The sequence below is a fragment of the Podarcis erhardii genome (genome assembly GCF_964252035.2).
Source record: "Podarcis erhardii genome assembly, chromosome: 5".
NCBI lineage: Eukaryota > Metazoa > Chordata > Lepidosauria > Squamata > Lacertidae > Podarcis > Podarcis erhardii.
In genome coordinates this window covers 55,387,507-55,414,941 of record NC_138509.1, presented here as the reverse complement: position 1 = coordinate 55,414,941, position 27,435 = coordinate 55,387,507, and the positions used below count along the sequence as shown (strand labels likewise).

At 40.1% G+C, this 27,435-nt stretch overlaps 1 protein-coding gene across 1 annotated transcript in view; it reads left to right on the top strand.

Moving 5' to 3' along the window:
- The window catches only part of CFAP58 (cilia and flagella associated protein 58), a 79,810-nt gene that overhangs the window by 25,471 nt on the left and 26,904 nt on the right, over window positions 1-27,435 (top strand). Inside the window, exons 9-14 of the mRNA XM_081863598.1 lie at window positions 2,064-2,225; window positions 4,489-4,635; window positions 9,982-10,122; window positions 10,451-10,674; window positions 14,388-14,499; window positions 18,716-18,820. Coding sequence (XP_081719724.1) covers window positions 2,064-2,225; window positions 4,489-4,635; window positions 9,982-10,122; window positions 10,451-10,674; window positions 14,388-14,499; window positions 18,716-18,820 — 891 coding nt within the window. The remainder of the gene's footprint in view (window positions 1-2,063; window positions 2,226-4,488; window positions 4,636-9,981; window positions 10,123-10,450; window positions 10,675-14,387; window positions 14,500-18,715; window positions 18,821-27,435) is intronic.

The following is a 27,435-nucleotide window of genomic DNA, read 5'->3' as shown; positions in this document are numbered from 1 at the left end:
TTGGGGGGGGGGAAATGAAAAAAAAATTATTTCCCCCCCAGCCGCGGCTGCCACCCCAAGCCTTGCGCACACCTGCCCGAAGCACGGGGCGCCCTCCGGAGGGCGCCCCGTGCTTTGGGCTGCAGGCTGCCGCCCGAAGCCTCGCGCGCCCGGCGGGATCTCCCGCCAGGCCGCAAGGCTTGTGGACACCCGCCCCAAGCACAGGGTGCCCTCGGGAGGGCTCCCCGTGCTTCGGGCTGTAGGCTGCTGCCCACAAGCCTTGTGAGCCCGCGGGAACTCCCGCCGGGCTTGCAAGGCTTGCGGATAGCTTCCTGAAGCCTGGAGAGCGAGAGGGGTTGGTGCGCACTGATGCCTCTCGCTCTCCAGGCTTCAGCGAAAGCCTGCATTTGCCCCATAGGACGCACACACATTTCCCCTTCATTTTTGGAGGGGGAAAAGTGCATCCTATGGGGCAAAAAATACGGTAATTTGAGAGCTCATATGTGCCCTGCTCTTTAAGAAGGCAATTTTCCTTCTTCCCTATCAATATAGTATAGTATAAAAATATATATGCTGGAGAGGTATTAAGATTTAAGTGTTTGTGACACCTTCAGTTTCTTCATGGCAAACTGTCCAGTGCATTCCAGATGATCTGCTTCCACTCATTGTCTCCATGTTTTCTCCTCCAAATGCTTGTTTTCCTTAAGAAAGGTGAATTGTGATATGATTAGGCAAATAATTTTGGCTGCTTTTATCCTTGCAAAGAGGTATGGAGTACAATGGGATATCTGGATTGACAGTTATGATAAATGAGAATGACAAGAGCCCATAGTAGCTCAGATACTGAGGATTCTCATGCGCACCTGAAGTTATAACACAGAGCTGTCCAAGATTATTAAATTCCACTGACTGTATAAAGAGTATTCATTGGCTAAAATGATCCATGTAGACACCTTTTTTTAAAAAAACTATACTTTGCTCCCCTCTATTTGAAACTAATTGCAGCTCCTTAAGACAACCATTTCACACTTTGGCAGAGGGCAAGATTCATTACTAAGGTGATGTATTGATTCCTAGGCTAGTTTTCAGCAACAAATTTGAAATCTGTCATTAGACAGTTCAAACAACCTGGTCACTACAAATGAGAGAAAGACAGCAATGTTGCATTCTTCATAACATGCGGTTTCATTTCATATAAACTATATGCACATGTGTATATACATATACACAGAGGTTGCAGGATGCGGTTGGTGCTGTGGTCTGAACCACTGAGCCTCTTGGGCTTGCCCATCGGAAGGTCAGTGGTTCAAATCCACATGATGGGGTGAGCTCCTGTTGTTCTGTCCCAGCTCCTGCCAACCTGGCAGTTTGAAAGCACGCCAGTGCAAGTATATAAATAGGTACTGCTGCAGCAGGAAGGTAAACAGCGTTTCTGTGCGCTCTGGTTTCCGTCATGGTGTTCCGTTGCGCCAGAAGCGGTTTTGTCAAGCTGGCCACATGACCCGGAAAGCTGTCTGTGGACAAATGCGGGCTCCCTCGGCCTGAAAGCGAGTTGAGCACAGCAACCCCATAGTCGCCTTTGACTGGACTTAACCATCCAGGGCTCCTTTACCTTTACCTTACCTTTACACAGAGGTTGCAATCCTCTACCCATTTACCTAGGAGCATATCCCTCTGAATGTAATGCAACTTATTTACAAGTAGATTTGTATAAGATTACACTGCAAAAATCTTTTTAATAATTGCAGAGTGGACTTGACCTCTTCCCAGCTGCTTTTATTCCTGTTGGGGGAAAGATCTCGGGACATCCTGTTGGGGAAAAGCTGAGTAGAGACAATTTTCAGTGGGAAAATGGTGTGTGGGGAAAGGTTATGATCCTGCTTTCCCATGCTAGTCTCCTCCTTCAGATTGCAGCTGCATTCTTTTACAACACAATAAAGTCTGTAAATATAATCCAGACCTTAGCCCAAATCTGTCTGGTTGAACAGAAATCTTTGTATTTGCAGTTAAGTCTGTATATAGAGCACTGCTAGTCGTCATAGAAGGATGGTTTAATGATATTTATTTTATGCTTTCTCTGACAGGTCCTCCATCACATGGAAGATATCAAAGTGCGGGAAATGCAGATCTTTGACTATAAAAAGCAGATAGCAGAGTCTGAAACAAAATTAAAACAGCAACAGAACCTCTATGAAGCTGTAAGATCAGACAGAAACCTCTACAGTAAAAATTTGATCGAAGCCCAGGTACTAAAAAGCAGTTCTCTTACTAAGTTTGTTTCCCATTTTAGTTGAGCCATACAGTGGTGGCTGGTAACATTTTGACATGGGAGGGCTGCAATTTTCAGATTGACAGAAATGACTCTGTAAATTAAAGACAGTATAAAATGTGTGGGGGATGGAAAAAGTGTGTGGCTTTGAGTTTTTGAGGATTATTATTATTTTTAATGGCTTGATATTTTCAGTAGGAGGGCTGTGGTCCTATAGCCCAGCCTCCACTTGAGCCACCCATTCTCAGTTAATATCTAGAAGATATAACAATGTTGGCATGATTGTTTTCATATCTTTGTCCCTCCTGTGGGAAAAGTTATATTACAAACCTCAGCCACATTGACCTGACTGTTTATGCAAACAATCATGACTCTAGAACAGAGCTTTCCAAACTGTGTGTTGCAACACATTAACATGTCAGCTGCACTGTGTAGGTGTGTCACGTGAATGCTCCCCACGCTCCTCCCGGGGCTAGAAAGGGGTTAGTTCAACCTCTAGTTTGCTACTAAAACTCAATTACTGCGCTGCGAAAGGATGCATGTCTAAAAAGTGTGTCACCAACATGAAAAGTTTGGAAAGCTCTAGAACATAGAGTCTAGGTGGCTGCAGGGGGACCATCTACGATACTATCTTCAGATGTATGTCTTTGAAAGATGAAGAGATGTCAGGAGTCAAATTAGGAAAGTGACAAGTCTCTGGATTCTGGATTATGGGAGAGCTTTCCATATCAGATGTCCTCCAAAGATGATCTAGAAATTTGTACCCAATGGAGAAGGGAACCATTTTTCAGATGGCCTAGCTCAAGAACATTACAAATAAATGCTCTTGAATGATATGATTATCTGAATATAGTATTGTTTTAAAGTAGATGCCTTGAAAGTGTCTGCCAAGGGGCATCCAAAGCTCCAGGGGACTAAAGGAGAGTCAAACAAGACTGTATCAGATTGATAGCTCAACCATCAATTTCCTTTTGTCTTCAGCTTTGTGTGAAGAATCAATAGACATGTATAAACCAATATTAAGCAACAAATTATTTTCTATAGTAGGGAAAGCTGTCATTGCAGCATGAAGGAAAAAGATACAGATTTTTTTCTGAGGGAAAGTTAGCCCATCAAATTATTAAAGAAGTAGCTACAAAGGTGGCCTAGTAAGGAGAACATAATTTAAATTTGACTAGGGAATTTCTTGCACAGGCTTGTACCTGGCTAGGAATATAGCCCTTGCCCAAATGGAAGTGGGTAATTATGGCATCTATAAGGTGTTAATTTATTTCAAAAGAGTGTGGGAAGCAAGAGGATTCAGTTAGCATGAATTGCAAAATTGAGGAGTAGGAGAAAACATCTGTAGCTGAACATAACTTTTATAGTATAGTCAAGCTATGCTATAGCAATAAGACCATCATTCATAGTTCAGTAACAAGCCAGCCATGAAAACAAAGATGGTCTTATCTGAAAAACTATGCAGAATTGTCATCTCTCTTGGGATATAAGCTTAATTGGTGCAAGCTTGTTTGAGAAAGCAAACCTCTTGGTAGGCATTTTCAGATTATTTAATAAGGAAAATTCCCCCATTGCCCAACCCTGTTCACACTGCTTCTGATCTCCAGGGTATCATAAGCTCAGACACAGTAAAGCCATTTGATAAAGGAGTTGTTGGCTGAATTTCAGTACTTGCTAGGATGGTTTCACATTTCTGGATCATTCTGGTTTTGGGAATTGTTGCTTGTTAATTTAAATGAATGTAACCTCAAGCTTTGCAAAATTCATGGGAGCTTTTCCATTTTCATTACCATAGTAGTAGATTTGGAAACATATGTGCATACCAACTTTTAAAATAGCTGGCTTTCTTCATGAGGATTTCTAACATATCTAGGATTATACTCAGCTTTCTCCTGTTCTGTTTACATGAGTGATGATGTGTATATCACATGATAAGCTCTAGTTTCAAAGGATGTGTGTGTTTGTGTGTGTGATATTTCTTCTGTTGCATTTACCTAAGTGAGAACCAGAGTTCTTATTTTGTCATTGTATTATACCTTTATATCAGACAGGAGCCTGAGACCTTGCTCCTGCTTCTTGATATTTTTCTGGCTTTTGATGGCATTGTTCATGGTATCCTCCTGGACTGGCTCTGGGGTGGAGTATGGCTATGCTGAAAGAAAAATGTGGATTTTATATCTATCACTGCTTTAGAGCCATTGGTACCTGCATATAGTAAGCCCTCAGTTCTGTCATGTTAGGATGAAATCAATGAAATGAGAAAGAAGCTGAAGATTATGACACACCAGGTAGACCAGCTGAAAGAAGAGATCTCTGCTAAAGAGGCAGCTCTTGTGAAAATGCACCTGGACCACCAGCGGATAGAAAAAGAGAAAGAGGCCTTAAAGGTAAGGAACTTCCATTAGGAAAAGTGTCCCAGTATTGATCAGAGGTAAAGGAATTGGTTTTAAGTTGTTGAATTGGTAGAAATGTACCTGTTTACCTTCTTGAATAGACTTTTTTATTGTCTATATAAAAGACATCTTTTTTCTGTCAATAGCTGTTGAAGAGCAGTATTAAAATATATTTCGTCTTGTGTGGCTCTTCAGAGTGGACCAAGGGCAGGAGCTGCTGCACTAGTGCTGTTGTGGAACATTTATGGTTTTAGTAATGGTAGGAGTGCATTCTGCAGTCATTGCCAGTGAAAGCAGGGAGAGCTGGAAGTCTCCCATTCCATTGCCCAGAAGAGGCCCTGCCACTTGGCATATGTTGGTGTACTGCTCATTCTGCTGTGCTCCATCCATCAGCCTAGCTGATAAAAGTGGTATCCGATTTGGTCTTGTGGATTCCTGGGGATTTCAGCATCCATGTTAAAGCTGCCAGATCCAGGTGCCTCAGGACTTAATGGCTGCAATAGCTGCAGTGGGGCTGTCCCAAAACGTCACCAAACTCAACATAGAACACACTTGATCAAGGAGCTGGATCGTGATCTGAAAGGGGTTGGTGGGATTTAATGTCTATCAACTTGTCATGGAAAACTCACTTCCTACTTAGGTTTAGGCTTGCATGAGCCTTTTCCCTCCTGCAAGGATGGGGCACCTATTAAAATGGTCTCTCCTCTGGAAGCCATTGGATTCCATAGAGCTCTGGAGGATTTTCCTGCCAGGGTGCCCTGGGATGATTGGGAAATAACTGATTCTACTAACACTTGGGGTTCCTCAAAAAGACTCTGCAATTCAAACTGAGTTCTCTGCTGGCCCATGCTGGTTATTCATCATACTTTTTGGTCTACATTTGTTGAATTGACTTCTGTTTAACAGATTTGTAGGATAGGAGTATTTTAAATTAAGTTCCCTAGTCTTTAAGTGGCAGGGTAGAGTCAATATTCCATGGTTGCCCTCATTTTTCTGGCAGGGCTTGTATCCCTTTAACATTTGTGTGATTCCTGGCATGGAGATGCATAGATGGAAAATTGTCAGTTCTTGAATTTTTGCTGGCCATGCAACTATAAAAAGTTTACGATCTTGCCAGGAAAAAACATAGTAAAGAATATTATAGAGATCTAATACTTTTGCTGGAAATGGTTCCTTTTCAGCTTAACATACATAGCTGTCTGATACTAAGCCAATGAATCTTACTACTAAGTAATTATATATAGGATTGTAGTCTTAGTTCCCTTCTTGACAGGTTGTACCAATGCCATTTTAGCCAACTGCCTTCATTCATGTTTCATTAGCCACTTGTGCTTGGAATCCACTGAACTATTGGTGTCTGGATTGCTCTGTCATAACATTATTATTGTAAGTGTGGGTATACCCATTAAACCCCAGTTTAATACTACTAGACTACACTGATATTTGGCACAAACCTCTAGGGTTAAATATTTGCAAATTAACTTGAGGAGTTTGTTGCTTAATCATTAGATAATTAGGCTAAGGGCCCAGTCCAAACTCCCACCTCCTGCCTCTGGCCAGTGGGGCTTTGTGGAGTGGCAGGGCCACTGCTGCATCTGCAGCCCTGTTCCTCATGGTGCCTGTGGAGGCAGGTGATGGTGGAGGATGCTCAGGCCCCATCCATATGTGATGGCTGTGCCAGCCCAAGCTGGTGCAGCGATTGGGCCCTATGCCATTGTGCTGTGGCTGTAAGACTGACTTGGGATTCAGTCAATCCTGAGCTGGCACAGCCCCCCCCTTCATCCTTTTGAATGCCCCACCCCAGGGCTTTCTGCTGGCTCCCACTGGTGAGCTTCATACCTACTTGCACAATTGGCAGCCTGTGGGAGTCTGGCTGAGTCCAAAGAGCTGGGAAGTGAGATACCACCACCAAATCTAAACCCCTCCCCAGGTGTAAGGATGGGTATGGTGAATTGTATGGTGAATGGTGGGTATGGTGAATGGTGGGACTGAATAACCACAGACTGATCTTTTGTAACTTTAGGGGAAAAGAAGATCAAGGATTTGAAGAGAGATAGCTGAACTGGTTGAATATGGAGAGCAGGCCAAAAGGAATAGAGAGGCAAAACCTAACATAGAGCAGAGATATCCAGGATTCTTTTTTTTTTTTTGTTTGTTTTGTACATATCTTTATTAAACATGCTTTAAAAAGACATTAAAATAAAACATACATACATACAAATACAAATACCGAGCCAAGAACAGATAAAAAACGGAATACAGGAAAAACAAAACAAAACAAAAATAAAAAAGCAAAAAAAAGACAAAACCTCCGTCCAACTCAGTTTTGGGTTACATAAACTTATACAATTTCTGCAGTTGTTTTATCAATGATTCTACACTCTGAACGTCGTAAGTGTTAACTACTGTCTGCTGATATATATTTAATTCCCAGATTAATCTCAATATAATTTAAGAATTTGTTCCACTCATTTTTTAAATTGACCATATTATGGTGCCTAATTCTTTGTGTTAAACTCGCTAGTTCTATATATTGAAACAATTTCACTTGCCAATCTCTAGTCGAGGGCATTTCGGAAGATTTCCACTTCTAAGATATCCAGGATTCTGGAGTTGTTCACTATTGGAAGCTGATGTGGAAATACTATTCTTTGCATAGTCTTATTTCTAGTATTGATGGATACTTAACAATTAACATTTGAAATGCTGTGCAAAGTTAGTAATTCCGCCTTCCCTGTAGTATATTAAGAAAGAAGAAAAGATACACACGGGGAGAGATTTTAGTTTTTCATTACCAAATAACTAGATTCCCTATGAGTGGATTTCTGGTCAGGTGGAAATTTACTTTTGAGGAGCAGCAGAAAGTCATAAATCTGTGCTAAATCAAAAAGAAAGTAGGAGAATACTGTCAGTGTTTCTTTTAGTTATAGTGAATGTAGCTGAATCTGGCTGCATGAAATGTAACTTTCTCAACTTCAGTCTCTCTTTTTTTGTCTTCTTAAGATCAAGAGAAACAGCATCCATAGCAGGTCATTTTTATTTTCACTAAAGGGGGAGATCCCTTCCTTGCTACTTTTTGCTTTGCTTTCTTTTTGTCAATTTTATGCTATGCTCCACTGACTCTGTAGGTTTTCAGCTATTGTCAGCACATTACTGTTATGACAGAATGTCAATAGAACTCTGTAAAGGGGTGATGAATTTGGGTTCTCGGTCTGTCTGCGAGTTGTTATATCAGCTATGGAGAAAGCATTCAGAACTTTACTTCTTGTGCAAAACTGTCTCCTTTAACTAGCCTCTAAATGCTGCCTTGTCACTGTGGAACCATCCACCAACAGTTTGACAGCAGCTTGATTGCTGTGCTCTTTTACCTGTTCAATTATTCAGCAGCAAAAGTGTCTGTGGCCTATCCTCACTTTAGTAACTGGCTTGAGGACATTCTGCTCTGATGCCTACAGAATTTGTGCTAAATACCTAGAATGCTAAGAGTTTCCTCCTCCCTCTTTTACATCTTTCCCAACCCCAACCCAAATATTATGCATTCAATTCAGTGGGTGTCCTAGTATGCAACTTCTACATTTGTCTTTGGTGCTTTGGCCAGGATCCAGTGGATCAGCGGGAAAGCTTACCCGTGCATTGTGTGTTTCCTGTCACATGGGAATGTGCAGATCCTATACCTGAAGGTATTTAGATCACACCTTTGTGAGATTTCTGACACCTCTAGGGCTTCTGCTTAACATGGGGCTCCTGGATTGTCTGGTAGTTGTTTGGATTTTGCTTTGCAAGATAGCTTAGATTTTCATGCACTTAATGCATCTGAAGCAGAATATTTGCTTATATCAATAGCCAACATCTAAAGCTGTATCTTGTTTACAGCTTGTATATTCTGTGACAAAAAGGATAGCGTTTTGATATTAAAAAATGTTTCAGCAATGCTGAACCACATGAACAGTTTTACTCTTCCAAACACTTACTTTTTACACACTGTTGCTTGCATTTAATACTAGGCAGCATCCATTTTTGCTCTGCTGATAGAGTTTTATTAGTGTCCAAAGTGGAGTAAGTGTGGTGCAAATATTGTGCATATGGGAGAATAAAAGTTTTATTAAAGAAAACAACATGGGAGCAAGGTATTTTATTAGTATAACAGAACAGTTCTACCAGTTCTCTTAAATTATTGCTTTCGCAACCAGTTTTGTTGTTGTTGCATTGCTTTTTCTCAAGAGACCAAACACACATCCCCATTTATTGGAACGGGCCCTTTTCAGAATCTGTTCTGACAGAGCAGGATCAAATGTCTCTGTCTCTGAAAAACATCCTGTCCTGAAAATATATCGCAAATGTTTATTGCTTTTAAAGGTATTTCCCAACTAAGAAATCAATAGGAATAGCCTTTTCCTTTCTATCACTTTAACAAAGTGATTGTCCCTTTAACAATTGAAGCACCACAGAATATTTGGTGGTTCCTTTGGCATGGTATCATTATCATATTTGAAAATAGCACACCTTGAGTTGCTCCCAGTGAACTACTGTACTAGCAATGTATCTAGGAATGATACAACTTTGCTAAAGGCAAAGGCAATAAATTACAGATAAATAATAGCCCTATTATGTGCAAACTTTATCACCTCCACTCTTGACTGTGAACGTGTTGTAGCTTATAGTATTACATAATATTATCTTATGTACTATCCTTGAATCTTTGTTTCTGAGTTCTCTATGCTGTTTCAAGCACACTATAAAAATGTCAGCAGCTTGAATGAAGGTGACCTGGACTGCTTCCATGGTTATGGGCTTTGTCTGAAAGTATTCTCTGTCCACTGCAGGGGTAATGCTGTTAAGTTATCTGATTGTAGTGATTTCATGATCAATCAACCGTCTATGTGATTGTGTCAGAATTTTCTGTGTCAGAAAATGTGTAATTTCACTTGCACCAATTCCAGACAAGTTTGATAAATTATAAAGACAGTGGTGGGTTATTACTGTAAGCAACTGAATTCTCCACTATCTACTACTGTTCATTTTTTCCCCTCTGTAAGTTTAAGAAATGCCTGCAAATTACAAATTGAGCCTAAACCACACTGACATTTCTCTTGGGTATGATGTACAATACAAAGATGTTGGACATATTGTTACAACCTTTCTTTTATAAGAGTTTAGTTTACATTTGTGTGGTATTTCTCATTTGCTGTTGAGAACCAGCAAACTGAATCCAACAAAACATGAGAACCTAAGCAAGAGTACAAGATTGTCTAAATCTTAATAATCCTAAATTCCCAGGTTTATAAAGTCGGAAGCTGTTACTAAACACAATTTATTTCCTGTTTCTTTTGTTTCTGTCAGAGTGAACTGCTTAAAATGAGACAACAAGCTCTGGAGACTAAACACTTTATTGAAAAACAAGAGGAAGAAGAAAGAAAACTCTTGAAAATTATTTCTGAAGCTGATGCAGAGAGGATCAGGCAAAAAAAGGAATTAGACCAGGTAAGTAATACAAGCACTGCTTCAGTGGCACTTACTCCAATGTGACTCAGTTAAAGCAAATTGGCACCAACCCATTTAACATACCATAGTGTTATAAAACAGAAGGATGCCAATTTGTTCTAGTTGAAGATCTGGCCTACTGTCAGGACTGCTTCAGACCCTCTTCAGTAATATTTTTATTTACTGACAATGTGCAACATTTTGGCGCTATGTTTTTTTTTTTTTTTTTGCTGACGAAGGCAGCGCTCCCCCTTATGCTTTATGACTGACAATTTTCATACTTTCAGCCCATCTGTAGAATCTTGTCTTGACCTGCCTCTTTTTCTAGGTTATCAGTGAAAGAGACATTCTGGGGAGCCAGCTGGTTCGTCGCAACGATGAATTGGCTCTTCTATATGAGAAGATCAAAATCCAGCAATCAATTCTGAACAAGGGAGAAATGCAGTACCGGCAAAGAATGGAAGACATCCGACTACTCAAGCTGGAGATCAAGAAACTTCGTCGGGAGAAGGCAATACTTGGCAAGAGTGTAGCTAATGTGGAAGAACTCAGGTAGAAAGACAGAATGAATCAATTTTGCTTGTTGCTGCGGCCATGACACCGCTTTTGAGACACTGGGGAATGTTTGTTTTCATGCATGACAAAGATTTGTGTTGACATATCAGTTATTTCAAAGAATGATTTGCTTCACATGACCTCGTACAATACTGGATTTAAATTCAAGCAAATAAGCCAATCAATAGCCAGGAAAAAGAAACATCATTTTAAAGGGAAGTTGCTGGTACCAAACTATCCCACTTCTAAACTTTACTTACTTCTACATTTGCTACAATGTAAAACTTGACAGGCAGCAATGGGGAAAGTGTTCAGAGTTCAGTGAATAACTTAGTGGGGCCCAGGACCCACATTAGCAGAGCTGTTTTTTATTAGGTAATTCATAGTGGAAACAGAACATTTGACATATTTATAACAAGCCCTAATATGTTCTCAGTTTTTTGTCCTTTAGATTTATCAGGTAGCTTGATCCTAGTAGAAAGATTTGCTTAAATTTTCATTCGAGATTGTGTTTACCTCCGAGCAAAGTTTTATGGGCTTGCTAGATTTATCTCCTCCTTTTTTGTGCTAATACGTTAAAAAGAAAAAGAAAAAAAGACCTTGCTATACTTGAGACATATTTTGTTCTTTTGGGAAAACATTGTTATATAGTCACTGTGGGCTTGTAAGAAAATAGACTAAAGAAAAGGACTGCTTTCAGTGAGTTACTGGTTTGGCAAAGGAGGATTTAGTTCTGTCTTCTGTTAAGTAAGATTTATGCTGTTGGCAAAACTTCACAGACATTAATAAGGTTTGCTCTAGAGAGTTACTCTGCTAGTCCCAAAGAATAAGCACAATAAAATAGGTAAGGTGCTTTTTTTAAATTAATTGGACTTATTTCTTTGGGTGAAAGAGTGTGCAAATTTCATGGAACTTTTTACTGTAGGTAATTCTCAAATGCTAAATGACTTTTAGGCAATTAAATAACAGGGTGCTTCTAAGCATTTTTCCTGAAAAGTAAATCTTATTGAAATCAGTGGATGTTGCTGTGTAGTAAGTGTATATAAAATGCAGCCTAAGATAGTTTTAAAAGATTTTGCAGGTAATGTGCCAGTGGTGGCTATAATGAACAGATTTTTTTTCTCCTTTGGAAACTACTGTAGAGAGAGGCAGTGGTCATGGGATGTTTTTATTGCGAACTTTAGATACTAGAGAACTAACAATTTCTGTTGAGCGGCTTAGTAGACTGATACCTTTTTGTGGGGTGTGTGATAATTTTCCCCCTCTAGGCCCAATTGGCTAGTAGTTTTAATATATGGGGAGAGGTGGGCAGATTTCCTAACAGATGATTTTGTCTCAGTGCAGAACTTGAGAGAGATGATTTGAAGGTTCCTTCTAAGATTTTATTTAGATTTAAGCATTCTAGAAAGATGTGGCATTTATTTGTTGTCTATGGTCAATGACACACTTTGGATTTGGGGCTGAAATGCATTGGGCTGGGTGCTTGATTACCATGTGGAAATGCAAGTATATGCTACTGTGGCAAGGTTAACTTCTGTTAATGGCATCAGCAACTCTCTGTTTTAATGAACTCCCCAATCATTGCTAGAATTGCCAGAAAATAGTCATTTCATCATTTTCAGTGCTAAGCTGCTTTAATTGGTAGTACAGTTACTTCTTTGGGTTTGGCCCATCCATCTAAGAATTGTTCCATACATTACAAATTTAAAATGTAAAATTGTTAATGCATCTTGTTTATGGCACCAGTAATTAATATTTTTATACTTGGAAATAGAAATGAAATAGAAGGTATATAACTAAAATTATAACAATAAGAACTTTGAAAATCACTTACATCATGGTGTATAAATTGCTATCAAGCTAAAGAGACTTCTACTATGTTTTTATTTAATCAGAGCATTTATACCTTGCTCCTCAGCTGAAAAGATTCCAATGATGGCTTATGTCTGATCGATGAAACAAGACCATCTACTGTATGTCTACAGGCATACAGTGTAAAGGACACTGTAAAGAAAAGGGGATAGGGGAAGAGGGGAAAAGCACACTTGGGAGGTTGTCCTCCTCAGGACTAGCTGGAATGGGAAAAGTTCAGGGGCAGGAGGCACCCGATGGAGCTGATCTTTCAGCAGAGCTGAGGGAATGAGCTGTTCCCCATCTCTAAGGCAGTCTTCCGGCAGTAGCAGCTGGTGGAGCTGTGCAGGAGGGGCTGTGTTGCTCTCCTGTCTTCCCAATGCTGTATGTTGCTGTCATTTACCAAGAAGTCGAGGGGCAGGGCAGCAGGTGTTTAGCATGGCATGGTGTGTCCAATCCAATATGCCTGCACTGTGCTGAGCTTCTGTTGCCTTGTCCCCCTGCATCTTGGTGGCAGTGATGTCCAGTGTTGGGAAGACAGGAGAACAATGCAGCCCCACCCACACTGCCCTGGCTACCATTCTTGATAGTAGGCTGCCTCAGAGACACAAAGCAGAGCTCATTCCTTCAGCTCTGCTGAAAGACCAGATCCACTACCGCCTGCTGGAATGGCTGTTACCAGGTGATAGTTGATGGAGAGGTCTAATGGAGCTGGCAATAATTAAATGCTGTATTTCTTGTTGCAGCCATGTAAGAAGTCATAGAGAGCCCAGTGCACTGACATCTGCATTTGTAGAAAACACATGACTGAAAATACACATTTCTCATGTGTACAGATTACATTTTTAGGCATGCCTTAATATATTTTATAGGTATATTTTTACTCTTTAGTCTGGTGAAGAGATAATGAGGATAGGTGGGAGTTTTTTCAGTTCCGATATTTAGCTGGAACACTATGAATAGAAATGTAAGTGGGACTTCCTCAAGCTGCCCAAAGGAACAATTTATTGCATGTTTCCTCAGCTACAATAAACTTCTGGAGTCTGCCTGTCTTGAAACAGCCTTCAGTTTATATCTTTCGATGAATTCTCAGTACCATGTTGTAGGGCCAGCCCCAAACATTTTGGCACCTGAGGCAAACCACAAAATGGTCCCCCCCCAACTAGGGTAGAAGGGATAAGTGAAGTTCTACATTAGGAACCTGAGATGGTTGCCTCAACTTGCCTCATATATGGACAGGCCCTACCATGAAGTTCCATAAATCACAGATGGTATGTCTGGGAAATACACAACAACAAGGTCACTTAGGTTGCTTTGGGGACATTACATTTATCTCCTTGTGGTAGTGGGCATGATGGGATATGTATGACATCTGGACAGTTTCAACTATAGTTTTGTTATCACTAGCTACTCATTACCTCATCTCAAGTCCTAAATAATTCATGCTGATGGTACCATATTTCCTTTTACCATATTTTGCTTCTTGAAACAACACTTCCAGTTTTTGATCTCTTAGGTAAAAAAAACCCTTTGTAACAAGCCTAATGCTGGTATCTTGCATAGCAGACCTCTGAACGACTGCCTTGTGTAAATAGGGAAAGTTTGCCATTGCTTTTGGCAAGATTCAAATGGGATGCCTGAAAATAGCATTACATCATGAAACTCTTCTACAGCCAGTGCTGGAAATGTTTACTTGAGTAATTGAAATTAGTAGTAAATACTTGCGAAAGAAGAATTTTACTGAGAGATGGCTACACGTTTCTCTCTTACACCAAATAAAAGAGTTAATAAACATTTTGCCATATTCATATTAAGTTCTTTGCAGAGGTCATGGTGTTTGTATTTCTTACTTTTTGAAGGCAAGAAGTTTATCATATGCAGAAGGAGTTACTAAAGGAACGGACCCGCTGTAGAGCCTTGGAGGAAGAGCTTGAGAACCCCATGAATGTTCACAGATGGAGAAAATTAGAGGTAAAGTGTCACCTTTCAAAGACCCCATATTTTCAAATAGATAGCATGGTGCAAAGCATATTTTAATCCTGTGCAAACTGACATTAAAAAGGGCAGACAGGCTAAAATTTTCACACCATATTCTATGGTGGTTAATGGCAGACAGGCTTTATAGGCACAAGGCATTGGGGGATTATTTTTGTGTTGCTTCCATGATGTATGATTGCAGAAAGTTTTGCAGAATGAAAACTGATAAAGCCCAAAGAGAAGAGAAAGGTCTGAAGGTGAGATTGAGAGTGAAATAGTTGATTAACTTTGACAGGGGGCTAGAGTATTAAACAATTCAAAGAGAGTCCCACCCACCTTAAAGAAGGAACGACTCTTCCATGGTCAAATGTGAAATGCTGCATTGGATGAAGTTTACAGAGAACAATTGAGTTGAAGCAGAAAGGCATGTATAAATTTGGGAAAGAAAAGAATCTTAGTAACCAGTACAACATTCTGTGTAGTCTATTATAAACACGTACACTCGTTTGCTTCACAACTGAAAGCAAAATAAATAAAGATCTCTTCTAATATAAGCTAAACCCATGAGCAGAAATGATACATTTGAACATTTCTCAAGCTGCTGAGATATCTGTTTTGCATGCATGTTGGTCTTTCATGCAATGCCAAATGTTGTTCAGCTGACCTCTCAAATTGGTTGCAGTATTCAAGTTTCTGAAGAACTCCGGCTGAATGTTTTGGTTGTATTGATTTGCCCAGCAGACAATTCTGATATTTTGATGCTTTATTTTTATCTGATAAAGTATTCTGGAATTTCTCCTTTAGAAGTAGATAGAATATAGAATATAATTTAATTTAAATGCTTAGAAATTGCTTATATTTTAGAGATATTTACTGTAGCCTGTCCATAGCCTATGGGATAAAGTCAGCTATACATCTAAATCTTTCACACAAACAACAATTTGATACTTGCAGAAAATGAAGTCTTTGAATTCTAGAATCATAGAAATAGCTTAATCATCCAGCATATAGAATCAGTTGAAATAATTTGTAACAGTGCCTCAGTTCATCTCCAGAACAAAAAATAGAACAATTCCTGCAAATCAACACTTTGGCTGTTAAAGGCATGAATCACCTATGTTTTAGTCCTTAGGAATTTATTAATTGGACATGTTTGTGTAAACAGATGGGAGGATTCTAGAAAGCTTCTATCGGCAGCCTGGTTCACATTTTACAATAAGCCAAGCAATGGCTTATCAGGTTCATGCAAACATTTGTTCAGTGGTTGCAGCTTGTTGTTAAGGAGCAGAGACCTAAACTGTGATGCCAGGTTCAGATGACATGCTGAGCCAAACCTTGGCTTAACTGCCACATTGTGCTAAAAGGACTAGGGAGGAGTAAAGTGCATGGGAGCTCTTCTCTGAGAGCCAGCATGTTTGTGCAACCCCTGTAAGACATAGTTTGGCATACGCATGCAAGCAGGGCCAGTGTTATGAGCCAGTGTGTTGTGTTTGTGATTGTAGAACACAAGGAAAAGTATTTGCAGTCTATCACATTAGGAATCACTGGGTTCATTTGTTTTTCAAGTGTGAAGATAGAATAGCAATAGCATATATAAGAAAATTGTGGTTTGCTAATATCCCTCTCTCTCCGCTCGCCGCCCTGTGCTAGAAAACCCTATAATTGCCTGCATTGTTATAGGACTCCCTTTGCTTCTGGGACCCTGCTGTCATAGGAGATTTTTCTTGCAGCATGTTGCAGTGACTAAACTTTCACACTACTGCCCTGCAGCAAAATAGCAGATGCCCCAGGGCAAACAGCTCCAATGTTGATCACTGTTGATAAAATGTTCTGGGACAATGTGCATGTCAACACAATTTTCCATGTGAGCACCACCTCTGGAAGTAATTGATGACAGTAGTCGCTCTGTAGCATTTTGCCAATGTATTCCAAAACTACCAGAATAAGAACATAAGAGCCCTGATCAGCCCACAGACCCATGTGGACTAGCACCCTGTTTGCACTATGGTCAACCACATACTTATGGGAAGCCTGTAAGCAGGATATGAGTGCAACTGCATTTGCCTCACTTGTGTTCCTCGACAAGTGGTACTCAGATACATTCCTCCTCCAGGTCTGAAGGTGGCGCACAGCTATCATGACTAATAGCCATGGATACTGTAATCCTCCATGAATTTGTCCAAACCCATTTTAAAACTCCAATTTAGTAGCCATCATTTCATCCTGTGGCAGCAAATTCCATAGTTTAACTATGCACTGTGTAAAAAAATACTTCTGTCCTGAAACTTCCAATATTCAGCTCTCATTGGGTGGCCCTGGGTTCTAGTGTTATGAGAGAGGGAGAAGAGCATTCCCCTATCCACTTTCTCCATGCCATGTATAATTTATTCATCATTTCTATCATGTCCCCCCTTACTGAATTATTGTATTTTAATATTTTGCTGGAAGCCGCCCAGAGTGCCTGGGGAAACCCAGCCAGATGGGCGGGGTATAAATAATATATTATTATTATTATTATTATTATTATTATTATTATTATTATTACTCCTCCTCCTCCTCCTCCTCCTCCTCCTCCTCCTCCTCCTCCTCCTCCTCCCCACTCCTCCCCACCCCCAACTGAAACACCTCAAATGTTTGCAACTTTCCATATAGGGAAGTTGTAACAGCGGCTTGGTAATTTTGGTTGCCCTTTTCTGCACATCTTTCAGCTCTAAAATGCACTTTTTGATATGTGGTGACCACAACTATACACAGTATTCCAAGTGCCCCAAAAAGTACTGCAGCAATTTTAAGATTCCACTGAGCAAAGGGAGGAAATTTTATTCCAGCTGCTGTTAAACTATTTGCTGAAAAATCTATAGCACAACTATTATATGGTACACAACTAGTTCTCCTCTCTAATTTGAACTCCTATGAAAAAATACAATCAGGATTTCTTAGGTCAATTCTCTGAACCCATAAATGTGTCCCTAATGCAGCCCTGTAACTGGAGATGGACCTGTATAGGATTGAAGCCAAAGTGTGGCTAGTTACTCTATACACATGGCTAAGACTTAATAAGACTCCAACTGGGCTGTTTCCCTTGTTGCTAGTTGATAACTATCAAACAAAATGGTGGAAGGGCATTACAAGAAAACTGTCCTTTTATGGCCTTTCTCCTAAATACTTTGGAAATGGGAAGGGCCAGATATATAATCAAAGAACAAATCTGGGACATAGAATTCCAAACTGATTTTATCTGATCCTCTAAAATCTATAAATATCTGCACAAATCTCAAATATCCCATCCAGCAAACACTAAACATTGCTGGACATTTTCCAGAGCCTATTTTAATGTTCTCCCTTCAGCACTACTAGAGGGCAGATATCATGACATCCCAGCTGAACAAAGATTATGTCCATGCAATTCTAATGAGATTTAATCCATTGGGCACGTTCTTCTACACTGCCCGTGGTACCTGAAGAGAGCTTTTTTACCTTTATTAAGGAAATTTCCTGGATGCTTAGAGAAACTTCTTGCTGATAAAAATCTAGATATCGTCAGGCCTGTTGCAAAACTCTGTTTTATAGCAACAAGGACAAGACAGGCCGTGGTGACAGTGATGGCTGACGAATGAGTACTGATTTTAATCTCCGGAATTCAGATTTTAGCTGAAGGAGTGTTATTTTTAATGTAAATAAGTTTATAGGCAATTTTTAATTACATTCGCTTCTTCACGTGGATGTGGCATATATTGTTATTGTTAACTTTGCTGTCTGGTCTTTGACCGCAATAAAAATTGATTGAGGGGCTATATCAAAAGTTCTTTGAAAGCCCAATAATACAAAGTGTAGCATGAATGTTACAATTCAGAAGATGGTACTATTGGCCAGAAGACAACAATCATGTGACTACGTTCTATTGTGTTCAGGATATGTACTTGCAACATGTTCTGTTGATCAATGAAACTGATGCTTCCTCAAATCCTAAATGAGGTGCATAGGCAGCTCTCCATGACTGCTCTGTGTGGAAGCAATTTGAACTTGCTACCGTCTAGATTGGTAGCCTGGGCTGTTCATATTGCTAGGGGAATAAATAACAGCTTTAAAGTTTAAGTTTTATTATGTAAGGCCATGTTTAGTGTGGAAGGTATTCATATAAGTTTTGAGCAATTAGGCATACTGCAAGGCACAGAACTTGCAACTAAAAATTTGTATTCCTATCATGCAGGCCAGCGACCCAAATACCTATGAGTTGATACAAAAGATACATGCATTGCAGAAACGACTTATTAGCAAGACGGAAGAAGTGGTTGAAAAAGAGTTGCTCCTCCAGGTACAGTTGGCATGTTGGATGTATCCTGCTTACATACATGTGTTTCTCTTGGGTCATTTCCATATTATTGGGTTCATTTTTGCACAGATGTTATTTTTATTTGCTTTGAGGGATCCATATATCATCCCCTAAGGCGGTGCTTCTGTTGCAGGAAAACTGTACTCCCCAAGCAATCAAAAAGTATCTTGTGTTGCTGGGAAAATGCAAACTTCCTTCAGCTAGTGCAGTCAGTGGTGATGGGATCATGTGGAATGTGGATGTATGAATGACTGGTGTGATGAATAGTGCATGTGATGTGAATGGTTGCATGGAACAGAGATCTATTTGTCTTCAGAGCTCCTTGCTGGCTAATTTCTTTTTCTAATGAGCACACTCCTTAGAAGACTTGTCTAAATCAAAAAGGCTTCCTGCTGCCTTCTGACACATTGTTATACATAATTTTGCTAGATTAACACAATTTTGCTTCACATCACCAGTGCAGAACCACTCAGCTGTAGTATGCTAGATGGAAGGGAATAGTCTTAGTTGAGGCATCTCAGCTTCCTATATTCCTCCAGCTGAGCAATTCTCTGGGGTACAGAGCCGTGCTGTTCTTTGTTTAAAAATGGCTCTACAGCAAAACTATAGAGCAGGGCCATGGTACCGTCACTGCACAAATCAAATCTGACTAGAAATGATCTCTGAGAAAGCTAATAGAATAAAGGAAGAAATGTGATGGATTGTATGCAAAAGCCTTGAGTGCTGTTCAGATATTCTGGTATTCAGTTTATGGAATTAAACACAGTGCATGTCCAGTAACTAGCTTTAGATGGCAGCACTTATTCACATATAAACTTTGTTTACATGAAACTTTGTTGCTGCAACCCACATTTCAGAATAAAAAATGTAGTGAAAAGTCCACCCCTCTACTTCCACTTATAGCAACAACAACAATCAAAACACCAATTTTGCCAGCTTTAAAGGCAGCATTATTTTCTTGGTCAGGTCGTTCTGAATCATTTTGATCATGCCACTAATTACCAGGTCAGTAGAAAATAATGCCTGTTGGATTTCCTACTTTGCTTATTATGGCTTTTGGTAGAAGATTTCAGTGGGTTTTTTATGACTTAAGAGTAAGACGTGTGTTCTACATCACTGGTTTTTCTTGCAGTGGATGCTAAGTATTTCCTCCTTTTGCACATTATTTCTGTAGTTCATTTTTTTGTGGTACATACATATTGATGTGTTTGGGAATGCCACTAAAATCTGAAGGGAAGGTTGCACAGCTTTAAGATGTACCTCTACTTTGTATTACATTTCACACAGTATGCAAGTCCATTAAGTGCTCTGTGTCCCAAAAGGCAGTCTGTATTTTCCCAACACAGAAAATACAAGTAGAGATGCAGGATGATGCTTTGACCTGGTGGAATGACACCGCTTGTGTTCATACATGTTCTCCCTCTAAGTAGAATTGTCTAAGCCTTGTGTTTTTATGTCTCTACACTGTAAATGCATCAAGTAAGCAGAAATTTTTAATTGCCTGAATAATCTTATGTTGCTAAAATGCAGGCATACAGGATGCAAACTGGAAACAGGAGTTTTCCTCTTATTTAAGTAGCATGAGGTATTTTTTGGAATTTCCTGTTCAATATTTTATCACTTGATGAGCACAAGGAACATACTATTAATGAAGAAAGAGATCATTTTAGAAATTTCCTTAGGAAGTTCAGCATGTGTATATGGGTAAAACATAGCAGTTAGTATATGGTCAGAAGAGTTAATTGGATTTCAGTTTACACTAAGATGTAACCTCTTCCTTCCTCCTCTTATCATCAGCTTGTTGATCATTTATAGGGTTTTGTTTTGACTCCTCTTGAGCCGCTCCCTTGCTGCTAGTTTAGCATGAACCAGCATGAGATTTAAATTTAACAGGTTTTGACTTGCCTTGTCTGCATTGTGGCTCATTTTTGAAGACCAGCTTAGCACATTGTTCTTTAAATCAGTTAGTGTGTAAAGTCAAGTTTGCTTCCTTCTGCTGGAGGTCAGTGTCTCTCCCCTCCCCTCTTCACTTCCCTCCTCTTTACCCTCAAATTTCTGGCATATATATGATTGATAGTTCAGAATGGGATGGTGGGTGTTAATCAAAAGCCCTGGTTTTGGTACCTCCCGACATACAAAATTATAAGATGTATGATTTTCAACACAGTATGTTTAAATAAATGGCAACCTTTCCTACAATCATGAATCCGTACCCTGAGGTCTTCATCTCATCTAGAGACTAATATGAACCAAGCTGGACCTTGCTGTCATCATCTGAGGCCATTCTTCCTCTGTCTCCTCCATGAGGTTGGTAACTTGAGAATGGGTATTTTCTATGGTGGCTTCCCATTTGTAGAATGCTCTCCCCAGGGAGGCTCGCCTGGTGCCATCATAATATGTTCTTAGGCACCAAGCAAAAACTTTCATCTGTAACCATGCCTTTGGCCTTTAACTTTCTGTGGCATTTTAGAAGTGGGTAGGATGTTTATAATGTATTTCCCCTCCTCTCGGCTTTAATGTATCTTTGTGGGGTGTTTTGTTTGGCTTTGGGTTGTCCTGGGCAAAATAATAATAATAATAATAAGTAAGTAAGTAAGTAAGTAAGTAAGTAAATAAAACCTTTCCCTAGTTTGTTTGTTTGTTTATACATTTAATCTCACCTGATGTACACACTTTCTCTCTCTCTCTCTCTCTCTCTCTCTCTCTCTCTCTCTCTCCATTTTATCTTGAGGTAGGTTAGTCTGAGAGACAGTGACTGCGCTAAGTCATCTAGTGGGCTTCATGACCACTACTGCACACTAGGATAAGGGAACTGAGCAGAAGATCTGAATGCCCCATACACCATGGCAATTTTATTCCTGTTTTATTCTGGACATCGTTTGTTGATGAAGCTGAACTGAAATGTTGAACTGTAATCAGTGCTAGTGTTGTCCAGGTAGTAGATGCTGTGCATAACAGCATAGCTCAGAAGCTCCCATATATGATTGTAAATAATCTGGATAAAGGCCCTTGTGTTCACAGATAGTTGACATTTTCCCACCTTCAGCTACTGTTCCAAATTGCCCAGCTCTCCCAGGAGCTGCTCTGCCATTGCAGGAAGAAATGAGGTCTTTTGTTGATTCCTGTCAGTCTCTGAGCCTTTCTTTTATGTTGCTGTGGGTGGAAGGTGATAACCTGGAAATAAATGGGTCCCTATACACCACAGCTGTAAATGCTACAGGAAGATTTGCCACTTCCAATAGGAGATGAAATTTTATGGGTCTTTCATTGCATTCAGGTCAGTTTGGTTTCCAAAGCCTGGGGAGATTGGCTCAGAGTGAGAGCCTACCTAGTGTGGTACTTTTATTCTCTAGCATACTCTGAATTTGAGGCTGCAGTATTTTGGAGAAAGCGTTTTTGTTGAAAGAGGTATTGTAACTTTTTGAAAACTGGAAAGATACAGTGAATATGTGTGTGTGTATTTGTTTGTTCGTTTGTGTGTGTGTAAACTTTTGTCTGCTGTTATAGTATAGTATTTCGGGTGTATCATTAGATGTAATTCTAAATAAACTTTGGGGATTTTATTTTATTCATAATAAAAATGACTATTAGAGAAAGCCCCCTTATGCTTACTCCATTAGTTATGATTATGTACAAAGTCTGGAGACTTTCAATTGTGCAGCATCCTCACAGCAGCAATAAACTGCTTCCACAGGGGGGAAAAATGAGAAATCTCATAATTAATAAAGCATCTGTGTCCCTTAACCCCTATTTATTTCAGTCACCTCTTCATCCCTAAAAATCATCATTTGATTTATCTCGTATGTGCAGTCTGTATTACTGTTTATATTGAATGGTTGTTGTCAGCCTGTGTGTCTGTGGGAGAAGGGAGTGTCAAAGGAACCATGCCTGACTCTCAGATAGATGCTTTGTTGTGCTTTTAGCAGAAGCCAAAGGATAGAGCCAGCACCTTTATTGCTTGATGCTTTGTGACTACTGTGGAGAGCAGAAACACAGAAGATCTTTCAGTGTCTTAACAAACTCTTCTTTCATTTTTCTTCTTCAGCAGTTCAGTACTTCAGCTGGTCTAGTTTAGTAAGTTGGGGGATGGGGAAGATAAAATAAAAGTAAGAGCAGTTCCCAATTGTTTCCTTACCCCTTATTTTTTTCATTGGGACATAGGAATCTAAAACACGCAATAATCATGCCAGAGTACGAATGGTTGAAGCCTTGGAACTGTACTAATTTGTGGGGTGGAGGAGGAGTAGAAAATAATGACCCCTTATGGAATAAAGGTGCATTAGTCTGGTTAAAGGAACAAAAGTTTGATGTCTTAAGTTTCCTTTTGCCACCATTTTACACTTCCTTCTACACCTTCACAACAGCCAGGTGAGGTAAGCTAGGCTAAGTTGATTACAGGCCCAATGCAGGAAATGAGCAAAAGCAATGATGAGTTAAGTGCATATGCCTAGAGTGTTTTCTTTTTGTTTATCAAGGTTTGCCCCCCACCCCAAAAGTTCTTAATTTGCTAAAAGTTGTGAACTACATGTGCTCAGGGTCCTCCCCATCATGGCATAACGAATATATTGTGTTACTCTTTAAGATACCACTAGATTTTTTGTGGTACCTTATTGCATGTATGCATTTTTGGGGGAAGGGTGGCCTCTTTTGGGAATTGCACAAGGGCCCCCAACCACCTTAATCTGCCCTTGCTTGCCTGAGTTTTCTCTGGACCCAGCTTTGCCTTATTGTCTAGAATTTGAGGCCTCTTGTCTCATAGTAAAAGCCTGTTATCCTGTACTACACAGCTCCATCCAGATTTTGTTCCATGCCTCTCTGGCTCTCAGCTCAATTGCCATATGACATTTCCTAAGAAGAGTGTAAGGTATTTGGATTCCTGTAAAAAAAGAGAAGTTGACCAGTAAGCTTACATGTCCAGTAGAAGCAGTAGAATAAATGACAGAGAATCTAAGTGTTCTGTACAGAAATTTAAGACTGGGTTTTTGCATTTTTCCACTAGTACAGGAGCCATAGCAGTTGATTCATTCTCATATAATGTGAGAATCATGGGAAACCCCTGCCCCCATAAACAAATGTTATTTTGTATAGATGCTTGCATGGGTTCCTCCTGTATCCTATGTTACTGCAGTGGAGCTGGAAGGTGTTGTGCAGCTGTGGCTCCTATGCTGATAAGAATGTGAGCACTGGATCTAAGCCGGGGGAAAGGAGCTTTCAACACATTCCAGAAACTCTTGGTATATTAATGGCTATTCTAAAGATAATTTGCAGCTTTAGGCAGGAGCTGATAATTGGGTAATTCCAGTAAACAGACTGAAGAAAGCTCTGACCCTACATTAAAGGACATCAACAAAACCAAGAACAAAGGGATACTAGTAATCCAAAGCTTGTAACTGTGGAGGAATTATAAAGAGAAAGTTCCAAGGAGAAAATGAGTGTTCGTCTATTTAGCTGTTTCATTTGTTTTGTCTATAAGCTGCTTTGAGTCCCTTTCAGGGAAAAGGGTGGCGTATATTATTGGCATTCGTTTATCTTGAGAGACAATGGAGTGTCCCCGCATGAGGAAAGTCAGACTCCTGTGTTAGCAACACCAAAGTGACCTTCCCAGGGTTCAAGCCTAGGCAGTGTGCATGGAGGTTCTGGGCTGCCCAGATGACATGATCCCCTTCTTGGCCTTGCTGTTGTGGTCCAAAAAAAAGCAGAGCAATATGTTTGGCACCAGCTTGGCTGCAGGAGTTGCCAGAAGGAGGCATATATAACCATCTTAGGGACTCCACTCCATATTTGTATAAGTTTTACTCCTTAGCCTTTTCTTCTCCTGAAGATATCCTGCAAGGCAGCAGAGGATCAGTTTCCCTTTTCTAGATGGACTACCTTCTCAGGTTGACAAGCCCCATCTGCCCCTCACTTTCCTCTACAGCACATGCAGAAGCCACCTTCTTGACCATTGGACCCACTATTGGTCTCGTCCACTCAATTTGCCATTGCCTTCTTTGCATGCAGGGGAAGTCCCTAACTCACCGAGGGTTTGAGACCCATCAGCTATCCTCACCTGGTATAACTAGCCAGTTGAAGCCATCCCGGGGTGTGGCCACTGTCACATGCTGTGTGACAGCTTCTAGGAACTACAGATGAGAACTGAGTTCAGGGTAGGGACCAAATGTGGACCAACTACCCCAGGAGGAGCACAAAGTGTCCCCCACCAGAGGTACTACCCATCCCCTAGTACAGTGGTACCTCGGGTTACATACGCTTCAGGTTACAGACTCCGCTAACCCAGAAATCGTACCTCGAGTTAAGAACTTTGCTTCAGGATGAGAACAGTAATCGTGCGGCGGTGGCGCGGCAGCAGCGGGAGGCCCCATTAGCTTCGCCTGAAGTGGTGCTTCAGGTTAAGAACAGTTTCAGGTTAAGAACGGACCTCTGGAACGAATTAAGTACTTAACCCGAGGTACCACTGTATATAAATCAATATATACTAATGCTAATAATAATTACGAGGGCTTGAACAAGTTGGAAAACTCCAATCCTTCCTTGGATGATACTGTGGAATGTGCTGTTCAAAAGTGGATTCTCTGTTCAGACACATGAATCACTGCACTAGAAATGTCAGAAGGATGCCTCTGGGTGAACACATGGTTTTTCCCATGTAATGTTTCGTTAATGCATATATTTTTACAAGTTTGCAGTCTAGGATGGTTTTGAATCAAATTGTGCAACTTTACTGGTTATGCAACTAAATGGAATCTTCCTTACTTTGAACTTTGGGAGAGGCAGACTTTTCTAGAATGTTCTGCTTCATGATATGCTCAGCTACAATTCTTATATTTTACACAATCATGTCAGGAACCTCAAAAGTCTAGTCTAATCTCTTGATAGTGCAGGAAACCTACTACTGCAGCATCCATGCTATGTGGCCAGCCACTGCTTACAAATCTCAAATGAAGAAGTATGTACTATTACAATATAAGGGAGCAAATAACAAATAGTAAATGAACAAAGTAATAGTAATTACCTTGTAAATATAGCTAGCATAGCTTGAGGAAAAAGTGAATTATGCATGTCTTTATTTGTTTAAAAATCTAGCCGTCTCCCTTTAAAGCAAACCCCCTTTCTAAATTTGATTTTCTGTCTAACTGCCTAACAGTCTGGTTTACTTATCTGCACATTCAAACCAGATAACAGTGCAATGACATCATATTACCTGCTGGTTGTCAGTCATCTTCTCTAAAGACTTGTCATGATCATAAAGAAGGTATATGCGGGAAAAAGAATGGTTTTAGCTGAGAGACAGTGCAAAAAGAACTCTCTGTATTCCAGAATACATTGTGAAATCCTCAACATATTAGAGATTTCACATAGGTCTGGTAGCATCCCACTCCCAAAGTCTGATTCTAAAATCCACGTAGCGAATTTTGAAGTCCTGAACCCCTAAACTTGTACCCTTAATCAAACAAATATTTATGATGGGATTTCTATTCAAGAATGTAAATATATTTCTGAGCAGTGTTTTCAGCCTAAAGTTGGTACTTCACCTTGATATCTGATTTAGCCTGAACCTAAAAAATGGCTATGGAGCATGTGCTGTATTATTTCAGTTTGATGGGTTGTATCCATTGAAGTCCTGTTGGTTTCAAGGACTTTTGTCTGTGTCCAAAATCTTTCCAGATGCCTAGGGTACCCCCAGAACAGATTTGGCAAGGGGTGCATGGAGGGAATAAGCCCTGTTTAGCTTCACTGATATAGGCCTGTTGCACTTCACATTCTTGCTTTTAAATCTTGGCATTTGTTATTCCCTAAATCATTCAGGGATCTCAAATTGTTTGACATGCTGCTTCTCTGATCCCTTGTTAAAGTTTTCTAAAACCTTTGCAAAACCCCATTTGAGGATTAGGCAGCCTCCTTGGTCCTTGGGAGGCAATCTGGGATGGAGAGTCAGCTCTAGCTGGGCTGGGAGCTGTTGCTTGAATTTGGCCCTCCCTTCCCCCTTTTCCAGTTGCCCCCCCCCACAGTGTTGGTAGCCCCTTGATGATAATCAATTTGTGCAGGAGGTGGACAGGTGAGCTATACCACATAGAGCAAGAGATGGTACACAAACATGATATAGTGCAGAAGAGTCTAAAGGGTGTGTTCACATTGCCACCTTAGTATTTCTAATTCCAATTCATATTGAAATGGTGTGTGAAATAAGGAGGGGGGGGGGAGAGAATCATCACGGTTTTTAAGTTGAGAAGCATGCTGATGTTGGCACTAACTTTTCTTTCCTGCCCAGAGAACAAAACCTTCAGGGGGAGGCAACACTTTTAAATCTGTGCTTTTTAAAAAAGGAATGGCAATCATCAGTTTAACTTCATCTATTAGAGGTAATCAGCTGAATTTAACAAAAGGAAAATTGTTTTCCAATAAAAACCAGTTATGTTAATCTAGCATCAAGAGATGGAGAAAATAAAGAAGATCACTTAGCACCCAAATGAAGAATTTGTGATAAAAAACTTCCTCACTTCAGGTCTTACTGAATCTTTGTACCTTTTCTTTAAGAGCACAAAGAGAGAAGAGGGTTTTTTGTGTGATGAATGTTCTTTTGGACAACAGCAAGATGC